This window comes from Lethenteron reissneri, chromosome 24 (assembly GCF_015708825.2).
Source record: "Lethenteron reissneri isolate LAM-NWPU_2019-01 chromosome 24, ASM1570882v1, whole genome shotgun sequence".
Lineage (NCBI taxonomy): Eukaryota > Metazoa > Chordata > Hyperoartia > Petromyzontiformes > Petromyzontidae > Lethenteron > Lethenteron reissneri.
Window position 1 is genome coordinate 17,347,802 of NC_083802.1, and position 13,965 is coordinate 17,361,766.

The 13,965-nt window shown below is 37.0% G+C and overlaps 1 protein-coding gene across 1 annotated transcript in view; it reads left to right on the top strand.

Annotated features, from left to right (window-relative positions):
- Positions 1–13,965, top strand: part of DNAH6 (dynein axonemal heavy chain 6) — a 76,362-nt gene that overhangs the window by 48,426 nt on the left and 13,971 nt on the right. Inside the window, exons 63-72 of the mRNA XM_061558514.1 lie at positions 111–274; positions 1,369–1,559; positions 1,900–2,060; positions 2,685–2,773; positions 2,966–3,112; positions 3,867–4,005; positions 8,748–8,867; positions 9,044–9,165; positions 10,371–10,500; positions 12,869–12,996. Coding sequence (XP_061414498.1) covers positions 111–274; positions 1,369–1,559; positions 1,900–2,060; positions 2,685–2,773; positions 2,966–3,112; positions 3,867–4,005; positions 8,748–8,867; positions 9,044–9,165; positions 10,371–10,500; positions 12,869–12,996 — 1,391 coding nt within the window. The remainder of the gene's footprint in view (positions 1–110; positions 275–1,368; positions 1,560–1,899; positions 2,061–2,684; positions 2,774–2,965; positions 3,113–3,866; positions 4,006–8,747; positions 8,868–9,043; positions 9,166–10,370; positions 10,501–12,868; positions 12,997–13,965) is intronic.

The window sequence follows — 13,965 nt, forward strand, 5'->3', positions numbered from 1 at the left end:
CGTTGTCCGACTGCTGTTGAAGGTTACGGTCCCTTTGTAGGAGTGTTTGTTGCTGAGGCTGATTGACAGATGGATGGGGGTCATTTGGATTGTGTTTGATTTTAATGTAGGAAGGCTGGAAATCCGACTGAACCCTGAGGCGTGGGAGGGCTCTATGAAGGAGCCACCGCACTTCACAGAAGAGGTTTCTGAACATGCGATACAAGGTCACTGGAACGAGAGACTGTCCGAGTTTCAGAAACTCGTACTTGTGAAATCATTCATGGAAGAAAAGGTAACGTTTTTTGTTATTGTGTTTTGACAGCTACCTGTGATCCTATGGTCCAAATGTAAATAATACAGTCGTGTAAATGTTATAATTTCAAAGATAAAAATGGGGAAAATATGAAAAATACATCAGTAATCAATATATTTATCACCATTATCAAGGCCCCAATCCTTGTAGATGAGAAATTGGAAATTAAGGAGATGGACGTCATTTTCTCTGCTTATATTTAATAATTTTGGACTGATTGTGCATTTCTACATTTGTAGTCAGAGCCTGCGATGATGGGCTGATGGCAAGGTTCCACTCAATGTGTAGAACATGTTCCTGGTGGCTAAGGGCACAGTTAATATTATCATTTAATTTGTTTCTACTTGAAGACGAATACAATATCATATTCGTTTTACTTGTTTATTGCATTGTAATATATACGTTATAATACTTACCAAATGTAAATGATTTTGCAAACATTGCACAGTAAAAATGTTCTGCCTGCAGAGAGAATATATTAACATTGAGCAGCCTTTTTTTTCTGTAATAAAATATTTCACATGGTTTATATCAATGTTTGATGTTTCTTGAAAACTATGATAAATAACCATTTCATTTAATGATGATAGGGAGCAATGAATTTCACACGTGTTGCCTCTATTCTAATGTAATACTCTGCATTGATTGAGCTTCTAAAATGGGTATGTTAATTGGATATGTTTCATACATCATTGACCATACTTTGTTGCTGTCACATACTATTAATTTTACTGGTGTTTCTACAGTTGTATATTTTTTTAAAATACAGTTATAGATTTCTACCAATGATATTTTTATATGCTTTTGCAAAACACATTTTTTTTGTCATCTGCGCTCTGTATATGACTTATTGCAATGCGTAAGATGCAATGTATGAGTACATTTTTTCTATGCTTCTTTTGAGTATCTTGTATCTAACTTGTGAATTAAGCACACCATGCCATTTCCCAAACCTCACCCTCTACTCACTTTTTTGAAGTGAGGTGTAAAGCTGCTGAAAATGTATTTGTTTGTGATTTTGACTTCGCAGTGTTAGAAAGCATCCATGCCTGTTTTCTCATTTACACCAACAGGTGGTGTTTGCCATGACCGATTTTGTGATTGAAAACCTGGGAAAGGCCTTTATCGAGAACCCACCAGTGGACCTGGCTACCCTGTACCAGGATATGTCAGCCTCCACGCCTCTTGTGTTTGTCCTCAGCACGGGCTCTGACCCCATGGGTGCCTTTCAGCGCTTCGCCAGGGAGATGGGCTTCTCAGAGAGGTCATTTACTCCTTGCAGGCACAATATGTTTATTCCATCAAGCGCAGTGTATTGATATATTAAGACCCTGTCTCTACTACTACGTAGGTTTTTGTGGTTGTGCTGTATAGCGGCTTTGATGGGTTTTTTCGGTTTGTACCATATGTTGTTGGGAATGATTATCTAATGCTTTACTCTTCGTATGAATTGCTGAAGAAAAACCCAAACGCATGTCAGAAAGCTAGACCACACCGATGCTGTTGGTAAAGGCCAATATGAACTTTAAAATATATTGATATTTAGAGTGGTGAAGCATATGCTGAGAATCTGCACACGTTGGTGTTTTTTTTTATATTATCAGGGTGCACGCAATTTCACTCGGGCAGGGACAAGGCCCAATTGCGGAAAAACTCATCGAGGAAGCGGTGAAGAGTGGTGACTGGGTCTTCCTGCAGAATTGCCACCTGGCCGCTTCATGGATGTTAGCAATGGAGGAGATGATTAAAGCACTTTCAGAACCAAGTCAGTACCATGCACTTACATAATATATCATTGAGCACACCAAGTGAGCGTATGCCAACTGTATCTTCCAGATCATTGAGCTACTTTGTATGGGAGTTTCTGAAAACGTAATTTTTTCTTCATTGCTTGTGAAATTATAAACAATAAAGGGAATCATTATTTAACTGCTGTGAAACAAATATCTGTCCACGCAGCCAAAAGCACTTCTCACTCATGCAAGTGCATGGAAAGTAATACGGGTTAAGTCTATGACATGTGAAACAGTATGCCCTTCACAGTGTTTTGTGGTGCTTAACAGGTTAAAGCGGATGAGATAATCAGGGTATCTTGATTACAGGCAAATGCTTCCACTATTTTTTTAACCTGTGGATAAAAGAAAATCCTACTCATCAAAGCAGCTTTAATAGATGTTTTGAGCACTGATAAGAGCTTCCAAGTGGGCAAGCACTCCAGTCCTACTAAAAAAAAAAAGTCCCATCACATGGCATGCAATATAATTTGTAATTGATTGTTACATGTAATTTATCATAATGTGGTAGTTTTGTTTTAAGTAAATATTTTAGCTATGAAGACATGCATTTACAGTAATATAAAATTAACCAAGACTTATGATTGTATTTACAGATGCCGTAATTCATCCAGATTACCGCTTATTTTTGAGTTCCATGCCAACAAGAAATTTTCCGGTCACTGTACTTCAAAACTCTGTTAAGGTACACATTTCCAAATCTGATATTTTTTCGACTTTAAAATAAATGTGCATATGTAATTTGGGAGCAAAGAAAATACTATGTTGCACTTATTTATAACATTATTAAATGTCTTTGCTTCTGAATACACTGCTCGCCATTTAATCAGGTGACATATCACAAAGCGTACATTTTCTGTTATTTATGACATCACAGGTAACTAATGAGCCCCCCAAAGGACTCCGCGCGAATATTCGGCGAGCTTTCACAGAGATAACGCCAGCACTTTTTGAGAAGAATGTGCTAGGCCAGAACTGGAGGAAAATTGTTTTTGGTATCTGCTTCTTCCATGCCATCATACAAGTGAGTTAATTGTCATACCCAAGATAAAGACAAAGGTCCCCCATATAGCCTTGACATACTGTTGGGGCAAGTGTTATTAGTGAGCACCGATGAAGGCCGGCACGGTAACACAAGGGCGTGGGTGGCCAGCACCTCGCCCTGCTGCTTTTGTCTCCCCAGTAATGATGTTCACACACTGCACCAGGTACAAATTTGAGGCTGAGTTGACCTAGGGGAGACCCAGGTAATTAATCATTACTGGTGTTGGCTGTGATTGGGAATCGAACTTGGGTCGCTGGGTTTGTAGCGCAGCGCGCTATCCCATACACTACCCCTACCACCATTATACCATATACACATTGTTAGCAGAGAGCTGCCCTGACTACTTTTCACGTTTTTCGGTCAGCTACAGGCTATGGAGGGTTTAATTGGCTCACTTCTAGGGCACATTCTAAGACATTCGGGCACATGTCAGGGTATAAATGTAGTTGGCAGGCAATGTAGCCCAGCAAGCATCCCCCTTTATACAAATGGTTAATTTGTTTTGCTTTTCTGTATTGGTTATTGCCACAAGTAATAGTTTGCATTTTAAATATCAATGTATACATTTTATTGCAACAGTTGTCAATGTTGTATTTTATTCAACTTTGTAGACTTTTGTAAGAAACAATGGTACTCAGCTTCTCTGAATCTCATACACATGGCTGCTTGGTGATTTATCACACGAACAGAACTGATTGTGTCCTGCCGCACTTAATTTTCATTTAATGACCAGGAACGGAAGAAGTTTGGTCCACTGGGATGGAACATACATTACGAGTTCAACGACAGTGATCGAGAGTGTGCCCTTCTCAACCTGAATCTCTTCTGTCAGGATGGAAGGATCCCATGGGACGCCCTTATTTATATCACCGGTTGGTTTGGTCCCTCTGCATGCTGACACCATCACTTGCCCGCTTCTGTCCAACATCTACTTTGCATGTCAATGATATCTGGCATCTTAAATGGCCCAATTTTTTTCGAGTGCTGTTCTTAAATTCAGGAGACCGTTTTATTCTCAATCACCGCACAATTGCACAGGCTATTAAAGACACATCTATGCTTTTTGTAAAAAAAAAAAACGGTTTGTTAGCAGTAAAGGAATGTATATGCCATACAGCATTAAATGTTCTCAATGTAAATATAGATTTTTTAATTTTGAAGTAGTGAAAAATTATAAATACAATTATGAAACAATATTATAAACACATTTCAAAATGATCAATGGCATAGCGCTTAGCATACTGTGTGATGAACCCAGCCACCTGAGTTGGATTCCCCGGCGTAGCTAACATCAGTGGTGAGTTATAGCTGAACTAGTCCGGCTTCACACCCCTTCACCAAGCCACATTAACCAGCTAGGTTAATTATAGTCAACAACAACCGCCATTCACCAGTAAGTGGTGGTGACGTCACCACGGTGCTTGTGCCAGGCTATGTGCACTTTAAGTGTCGTCAGGAAACCTCCATGACCAAAATTGGCATGGGGAGGCCTTCATAAAGCAGTGGATGGACAAAAGGCTCTAAATTATTATTATTTATTATGAATGTGTACACTTACTGTATCTGCAGAGGTGTCTCCGTTGGTATGAAATATGCTTAGATTGTATGAAATTGAGTGGAAAAGGATTTTATGTTCAAATGATCTAGCAATCTTTCCTTCAAGTCTCGTGTTTACGTGTTGAAGCCTTTATTGCAGTCCCTTAATAATGCATTGCACAGTACACTTGCCTGCAGATACATGTTAAAGTTGACATTACATTGTGTGTATTGGCATCTTAAAAATTGTCCAGCAACAACAGGCAATGCTTTCCTTAATAAAGAACAATCCTATTGACAATGCAAACCAGTGTATTGCACTGCAATGAAATTTAGTGAATATGCATGCATAAACATGTTATATTAAGCAATATATAGTGAGTTGCTTGGAGTGTGTCCAATTTGTTAAATCAAACGGCATTGATTAGCATTAACATCTGCTGAAGCTGCTTAACATGCTGTGCATGGTGATTAAATTATATCAACACTGTAACATTAAAGTGGAATATATTAAATCTAAGCCAGTTTTATATTGTCATCGGATATTTGTTTTGATGCACACTTGAATTTTAAGTAAGAAATTGCCATGCTTTTGTTGCCCCATGCACTAGAAACAGTAGGAGGTGGTGACTTACTGCTGGCTCAAATATTATGATTTGTAATCGGAACACAGCTGGGTGCTAGCATAAAATAACGTGATTAAAAATATAACAAGGCAACAAAGCTGAAAAAAGAAGATGTTTAACATTATGTATGTCATCTTTGAAAACAATGTATTAAACAATAGTTTGGTTCATACTGCATGGCAAAATGTTGCCATCATAATTCCAAAAGCAATATTTTATTCATACATCTGTACACTAAGCCTGTCTCAGACACGATGGGGATTCTTGACAGTATTTAGTGGTGAATTAATGTTATATTGCGTGTCTGTGTATGTGTTTGCAACAAAATTGTGGCATGAATCATTTATGCCAAAGTAATAATATTGTTTAATGCTGCACATGGGTGAACTTTGGTTGAGATGGATTGCCCCTTACTGTGAGGCTGTGAGCTTGATGTGTAGACCTGTCTAAAGTTAAACCTTCAACGGTTGACGTTTTTAAATTAGGTGTAATCCTCTGTACTACTTAGGCATTCTGTGTGAAGTACAATATAATTACTCTAGCTTTCTTAATATATTTGTCCAGTGAAAAATGGTAAGATAGAATACAATTTTAAGTCTAAATAATATTGTGGAAAACTCGAAATTACATTTTGGATTTCAGAGGCTATGAACACATTTGTGGAGGTTAATAGAGGGGAAACTGCTTGCGTTTCTATACTGATAAGCATTGGTTTTGAGACAAAATAAACATTAAGTCGAGTCATACAATTGTCTGCTATGACGCTTGCAGCATCTGTTGGTTCATAACCACTTGACAGTTTGCTCGAGGACACCAATTGACCTCTAACACTGTACTCATATTATTATGTTGGCCTTTCGTCTGTAAAATGTACCAGGGCAGCAACTAAAGGCAATCTGATGTAGAAAGGTATGGCTGCTGTAAGGTTTCCTAAATTATACTAGCACTTAAACTGAATTGATTTCAGACCTCACAGCATGACATATCTCACTTGTAGACTTTAATTTTGGATGCCACATGTGTTGGCTTGTGATAAAGGAAACTTGGTAATATTGCTGCATTTCGTATCTTTAAAATTCGAAGTAGGCTGACACTTGTGACAAGTAGATTTATGTTATGGTTCTAAATGCTAGTATCTTACCATGTGTGTAACAAATCTTGTCCTCTTTTTAATTAAATATTGTCATGCCTCAAATATTGAATTTGTATAGAGCTCTCCTGACGGAATCTGTCATTTAATATTCACGTTTTAATGTTTCTGAGTCATTTAGCATAGCTACTATATGCCATCATATTTACCATAATTCTTCATTGTTAAAGAACAGTTAGTGAAGAGATGAACATGTTTTATTACAAAACCTATCAGCCAAGACATTCCAAGTGTTTAGGAACATGGGCAATAGCAGCATGTCCCTGCAGTTGATTTAAAGTGGCTTTGGAGCAGTTTTTACCACTATGTCTCAATTTATTTGGTTTATTATGTAGTTGTGTATGCATTTTTGCAAGTTTTATGGATTCACGAATTATAAAATATATATAAGACATTCCCAGCAAAAACATTTTTCGGGGGTATTTTAAGTGAAAGTTCATGTTTAATGGCATTAAAATATACATCTTTTTGGGGAAATAATTCTGGATTGTTTATAGAAACGCCAGAGCAATGCCAGTGATCTGCACAGGCAGAATGCTTGCTAGTGCGCATTCGAGGTTGTGGCAGAGTGCTTCAAGGGTCTGTTGGCTGCGCCGAAGTACTGAGCCAGCAACACCACAAGCCCCGAGGGCAAAAAACGAGAAAAAGAATGACGCTGAATTTTCTACTTGGTCTGCACGAGATCTCCATTTGCGGCAAATGTGATGGCCTCAGCTTTGTCACCGATGGCGGCACAAAACACAAAAAGCCGTGAATGTGTTTTTGCCCTTGATTTATACTTGGCTGTGAGAGTACATTAAACGGACAGATCAGCGAACCCTATTATGTTTATCAGCGTTCTTTAGATGCTGGGGTGAGGCTCATTAAAAATTATTTTAGTTTTAAGGTGCATTACCTTGGTTTGATTTTTCCCCAGCTGTCTTTGCTCATGCATCGCTGCTTAGTGAGTGACAGAGGGGGGAAAAAATCCGGATGTTGTAATATTTTTTTATACTTTAACTCTGGATGCTCACGTGAGCAGCAACAATTGAACTTTGTTATGAGTGTTGATAATTACTAACAGTTAAAATTTTTAATACTTTCCAAAATAACCCATTTATCTTCAAACTGCCCTAAGTCATCAGCGGTTTTGATATTAATTCTACATAATGACTGGTTACTCAGGATTTTAAAAAATGTTCACGTCCAACTATAGATAATACATTTTCAGTTAATGTTTTGGAATTTCCATCCTGCTGTGTCTTTTATGAGAAACTAATTAATTTCACTGCCACTTCTTATTTATACATCAGGCCCTCCATGGGATAAAGGTGTAGAGAAAATTACAATTTTTCGTCTTCCAAAAATCATAAATGTAAACTATGTTACGAGGTGACTATTGTAAATACGTTGCCATATATAAATACACAGCACTGCCAGTAACTTTGCATAATTAACCAGTCCACATAATATATTTTCTAAAGTAAGGCATAAGTGAATTGTGACTGATGACATTAATTATTAACATTTGGGATGTTGTGAGGTTAACATAGACGAGCAGGCATCACTAATTGTTTGCAGTTCTTCATGTAAAATTGTAATGCAAAGCAGCATTATCTTTTAATTGTGACACTCATGTCATAATATTAAAGCCAATGCCATATAATTTGACTTTTTTAGATGTTATATTACATATATTTTTTTTATTTTGATCCTAACTACTTTAACAAAATTTGAAAATGTTTTACTGTAATATCCATTCAATTTTCACAACATAGTACTTCACTTTACACAATGTAAACTTACAATCCTTTGACTGACCACTGCTGAAATTATTGAAATGAGTAAAACTATCTCAATGTGGGCACAACTTCACATACACACCCATGCAAACAATGTATATCGAAAACAATGCCTATTGCTCATATGCTTTACCATTTTATTAAATCCTTTATATTAAGTTCACTTGCGCGCTTGCTTGCTTATGACCGTGCAAATCTTTCGGTCGTTTTTTAACCCACTTCCCGTGATCCAATCGAGCTGACATTTTCCACACAGACTCGTTGTGCGTGACAATTAATGTTCGTGAAATTTTTTTCCAAAAATTTTACACTTTTTAGGACAAAAATATTATATTTAATTACCAATTGCTTAATGGTGCCATGCAATCATCTGACCCATAGGTGGCAGCCATCTCAAGCCAGAGGACGAGAGGACTCTAGCCGCCACGCATATAAAGGATTTATAGTGAAAAACTTTGTTTTTACGGGTTATATATGTTACTTCATAGCTGTGATTGTGTGTCCACGTAATGACCGTGCAGGAGAAATCACGTATGGAGGAAGAGTGACGGATTCTTGGGACCAGCGTTGCCTTCGCACAATCCTCAAGCGCTTCTTTTCTCCAAAAACACTTGAGCCTGGCTACCTCTACTCTACGTCAGGTTAGATTGTTTTTGCGAGGCAATTTATATCGCTGGTATGGATTTCTTGTAACCCGCAAATGGTAAATACTGCCTCTGTTTTTGACTAACATTTGGAAATATATCCTTGCAGTGTTGTGATGTTTGAGACCGGTTTCTGATATGTTTTGTTCGTGGACTTGCGTTTACTTTTGTAGGCATTTACTACGCCTCTGAAGAAAAAACACTGCAGGATCACAAAGATTACATTGAGAACTTGCCACTGAATGATGACCCAGAGATATTTGGCATGCATGAGAATGCCAATCTGGCCTTCCAGGTATGTTGGAAGAAATAGTGAATATCATGTACCATATTGGGCGGCAGGGTGGTAACACCTGTGCCTCACAGGAAAAGGACTTGGATTCGATTCTTGACTCGGGTGCTTTCCTGTGTGGAGTTTGTATGTTCTCCCCCTGTTCTGCATTGATTTCTCTGAGTTATTCGGTTACCTCCCCTAGTTAAAAAAACATGCAATGTAACTGGTATTGACCTAACATTCTTAAATTACCTGTGGATTGCTCAATTGGGATTACACATAGCTGCATAGCCCTCTACTTTGAAACATTTTAAGGACCCTCTTGAAAAAAAGTCTTGAGACCGAGACTCAGTGAGGCTTCCCTGGGTAAACACATACTATATAAATAATAAACATATTTCATGTATTTAAGTGGCCTCATTGCTTTTAAAAAATGTAAGACTACTGCAATAAACACAACTGCTCTTGCCATGCTTATGTAAGAGCTGCCGTTAAAAAGAGCTTATGAGCTCAATGGGCCTTACCCCAAATAAATAAGTTGACTAACTGATTAGGGAAACTGCTTGTATCAGGAACTCAATGTTCACCAAGGACTTTTGATAAAAATCACTGACTTCTGTGTTACGTCGTTTATTCTTGGCCCACATGCCACATCAAGTTTTTCTAAAGTTGATGTTCACAGCAAAACATCTTGAGCATTCAAGCATAGCAAATGGATGATGAGAGATAACATAAGACTATCAAGTTTAAATTCACTAAGGTGAAAAAAACTAAATTCATCCTGTAGTACAATGTTCTTATTCAGTATGTGTCGTATCTTATTTTTGTAACGGCATTATTAACAGGATTAGTGCAATTTTTTGGAGAGTATGCAGACATTAAATTACAGATTTGATCGTATTTAAAGTAAAAATGTTCTGCCTTGTAAATATATAGCACAACTTTTAAAATCCTATAATATTTGGAACAGATTCAAACGTATAAGGTTTATATTTCATCAAATACATTGAATTTTTTATTTTCAATGTATTTTGCAAACATTTTAAAAAATATAAATCGATGTGGGAGTTCATTGCAAAGCAGATTTTGAGATTTTGCTTAAAATAAGACATATAAAGAAATCTTCCATGTTCTGAAAGAACCTTACATTTTGCAGTCATAGGCTAAAAATCAATCTTAAGTTGTGTAAACACTTCATATTTACTTGCGACCGTGTGGTTTTCCAGCGACAAGAGACTGGCACTTTGGTGAAGACCATTTTGGAGGTGCAGCCCCGATCATCTGGCCAAGGGGCGGGCACGAGCAACGATGATATTGTGAAAGAGCTCGCCGACTCCATCTTAGCCAAGCTTCCAGGTATGAACACATTCTTTGCTCACAACTGTAAATGCAATACAACTACAATACTATTTGTATGTACTTATGTTTAACTTTTTTTGCACCGTTCGTAGCCAACCATGCGAATCGGAGGTGTGAGTTTTTTAGTACCGAAATACAATTGTTTTTTTGAGATGCTGCACAGCTTTGAAGATACTGTACGTCGTGAGGGTATTATTTAAAATATATATAGGTGTTAATGTAAATAATATATCTCCGTGTGCTTGATATATCTATTTTTAACAGAGTAGACAGCACTTTAATGCAAATTATTTCTTATGCAACCGAAATATGATGGGGCTTCAATCTGAATTAACACCTGCATTTTTAAGTATGGACACTAATAGCTCCGTGCCAGTCCAAATTGCAGGAGAAGCACAAGTGAAAGTGACCTCTCTTCATGCATAGATTGATTGAGGTTGAAGTAAAAGTAATTGTTTTTTGAGTGGGAATACAGGCAATAGGAATACATGAGGCAATAGAGGTGATTACATATATTTTGCCATGGATATATTCTTATTTTTTCGTGCTTGACCAATGCTCAGCAATGATACATATTTTATAGTGATATATTACCATAGTGCCATGCCTGATGGATTTCTCACAATATGCATCGTAAATTGCCGTCCCTCAAAAAAGTATACATGCCATCAATGATCAATGTGGAGGATGAGATTTTTCAAACCCCCAGAGATATAACAGGAGCCAGTCTTGCATGTAACAGGGCAGTCTCGGAATGAATAATGGTAGGCAACCATCAATAGGTCAAAGTTCTTGCCCTCCATTGTTGAAGAATAAGTAATGATACCTTTATACATAGCATGTCAAAGAGGCTCATTACCTTGTATGGATTCTTGTCTTACCAGGTTGATTATCCTGCCCTATCGCATTCAAGACATACCGCGTGACAATGTTAAATGTAATAATCATTCGTGTCATGCTGGGGTATTGCAATTTGATATTACACAGTCTTAACTGGTGTAAGGTTATAGTTGCCCTTAAATATCATTGTACCTTGCAGTTTTTTACATACATATGTATGTTTAAGGTACTTAGTCCAGACCTATCAACACCTTTTAATGAAGTACTATTACTGATTCCACTATTAAGTTATGACATTACCTTGGAAGCACATCTTTCCAATGTTGTGAATTGGAATTGGAATTGCAAATGAAATAGGTCACGTGGTCACTTTTATTCAGGCATGCTGAAAGCCTTGTAAAATAAATGTTATCTACGTGCCTTGGTATCATCAGCTGTTCTTCAGATACATTTCTTTAACATTTTTACACTCATGAAACTTTAATACCATACTTACATAAGGTCGAATATCCTCAGCTATTCCAAATGTTTGAATGAGTTTGTAACTTTTGTTTCAATGATTAAGAAGAGAATCAAGAGGGAAAAAAAATGTTACATGTGATTTCACAAAACTATTTTTGTGGAATAAATGATTTGTTATTGTGCCAGTACATTTGAATAAAATACTGACTTACAGTGGTGTGCCACATGAGAGATGCATTGATATATTTGTTTGCAAGGGTGATAACAGTAGCATGAAGATGCTTTCAATGTTGCTGTTTTAATTTCATGCGGAATTATTGTTACAGGAATCAGGTCTATAGCTGGCAAACCTTGCAAAATGGCAATCCTTCTAAAAATCAATTACCTAAAAATCAATTTTTCAGCATTGAATCCTAAGGTCATTCAAAAAAACTTCCATTTGGAGTTACTTAAATAAAATTAGATGACCTTTATGATAGATGAAAGATTTATATATATATTTAAAACAACTCTTGGATTTATCTTTTACTGATGTTGAGCCATGCCATTATTTCCAACCCCTTTTATTTTCCCTATATATTTTATATACGTGAGTTGTTTGAAAAGTATATTCGGGAACTAATGTAAATAACACGACGCATACATCCCATGAGTGTTGCACACACGCATTTTCTCGAAATAATCTCTCCTCATATATGCACGTGTTCTATCGGTGGATCAATTTGTATGTTTCATTCCCACAACTGAATGTTGTACCGTTATACTAATGTCTTCCAAAAACTGAAACTCAAGCTGAAACCAGCGTTTAGAGTGTGAAAGTGCCCTTTAAAGGGTAGTGGTCACAGATTTAACAGTACAGAAATTACTTTTAGGGAATACATTACTTCAGCTGCTGGACAGACAATACATATCATTGTTTTGAGAAATAACATATGCTTGATATTTCTAACACATTAGCATCTAACATATCCCCTTGCTTTTCAGGATCACTCTTATGTACCCTTTGTAATTATCCATATGAGCCAGATGTTGTAATTTCTGTCACTGGATTTTGTTAAAACAGAGATATTGGATATGGACTGTGCAATGGAAAGTCTATTTACCCGGGATGAGAAGGGTCGGATCAACTCTCTGACGACGGTGCTGGGGCAGGAGGTGGATCGATTCAACACCTTACTTCAAGTCATCCAGGTACGCATCTGTACATCCTTCCCTCCTTGTGCAAAAACTTTTTGCATGTACTTTCCAAAGAAACATGAAAATAGTTATTTATGTAGCATGCTCTAGGGAACTCTTCTTCATTGAGTAATGTTTGGAAACTTGAGTTAGGAAAAAACGTGCATTTTAGGTATCCATCTATCATGTAAAAAAGCGTTATCTAAAATGTTTAGACATAATCTTTTGTATAAAATATGTAACATTCCAATTTTGTTCTGATATATTATGATTCAAATAAATCTTCATCATGATTCCTTATGTTACTTTGCAAGAGATGTAAGTTAAACGACATATCATACATTATCTGCAGTGCGTGTTATACTATATTCAGCACCCCAACTAAAAAGTTGTTGAAACTCTCTATCATGTGTAATATTCTACATTACTCACACCCATTCATATACTTTTTAAACTATAACTTACGTCCATTATGAAAAGCTTGAGAATAAAACTGCAGGATTGCCTCGCGAGTCATGTGGGGAGATGAAAACAGGCGAAAGAGAAGAGAGGGGATGTATGGAGAGAGGAGGAGAAAGTCATTGGTTCCCTACAATTACCACCCCAGTCACTTCATATCTCATCTGTCACCCTGCTCTCTTCCCGACAGGGCAGCTGGGAAATCAATGTTGACAGAGATTAAAGCAGGAGAAATAACGTCTCTTTTCTAGCATCCTAAAGAGCAGTGGTGTTGCCTCACCTGCGCTTACATGCAGGGTGCTGTTTATTTGTTGATTGCTTCTGTCAACAGCATCTGGCCTGGATTTATTTTGGTTATTGTTGGCAGTTTATCCTTCTGCCACAATTTCATAGAGTAAAAAAAAAACTTGTATGCAGTGTCAAGTAACTTGTCATGTGTTTTACCCTTTTATTTTATGTACGCATTTTAGTTATTTTAAAGCAAAGTGTTTTGCTTGCCTTTACCCATTATTATGCAGCAAAAAT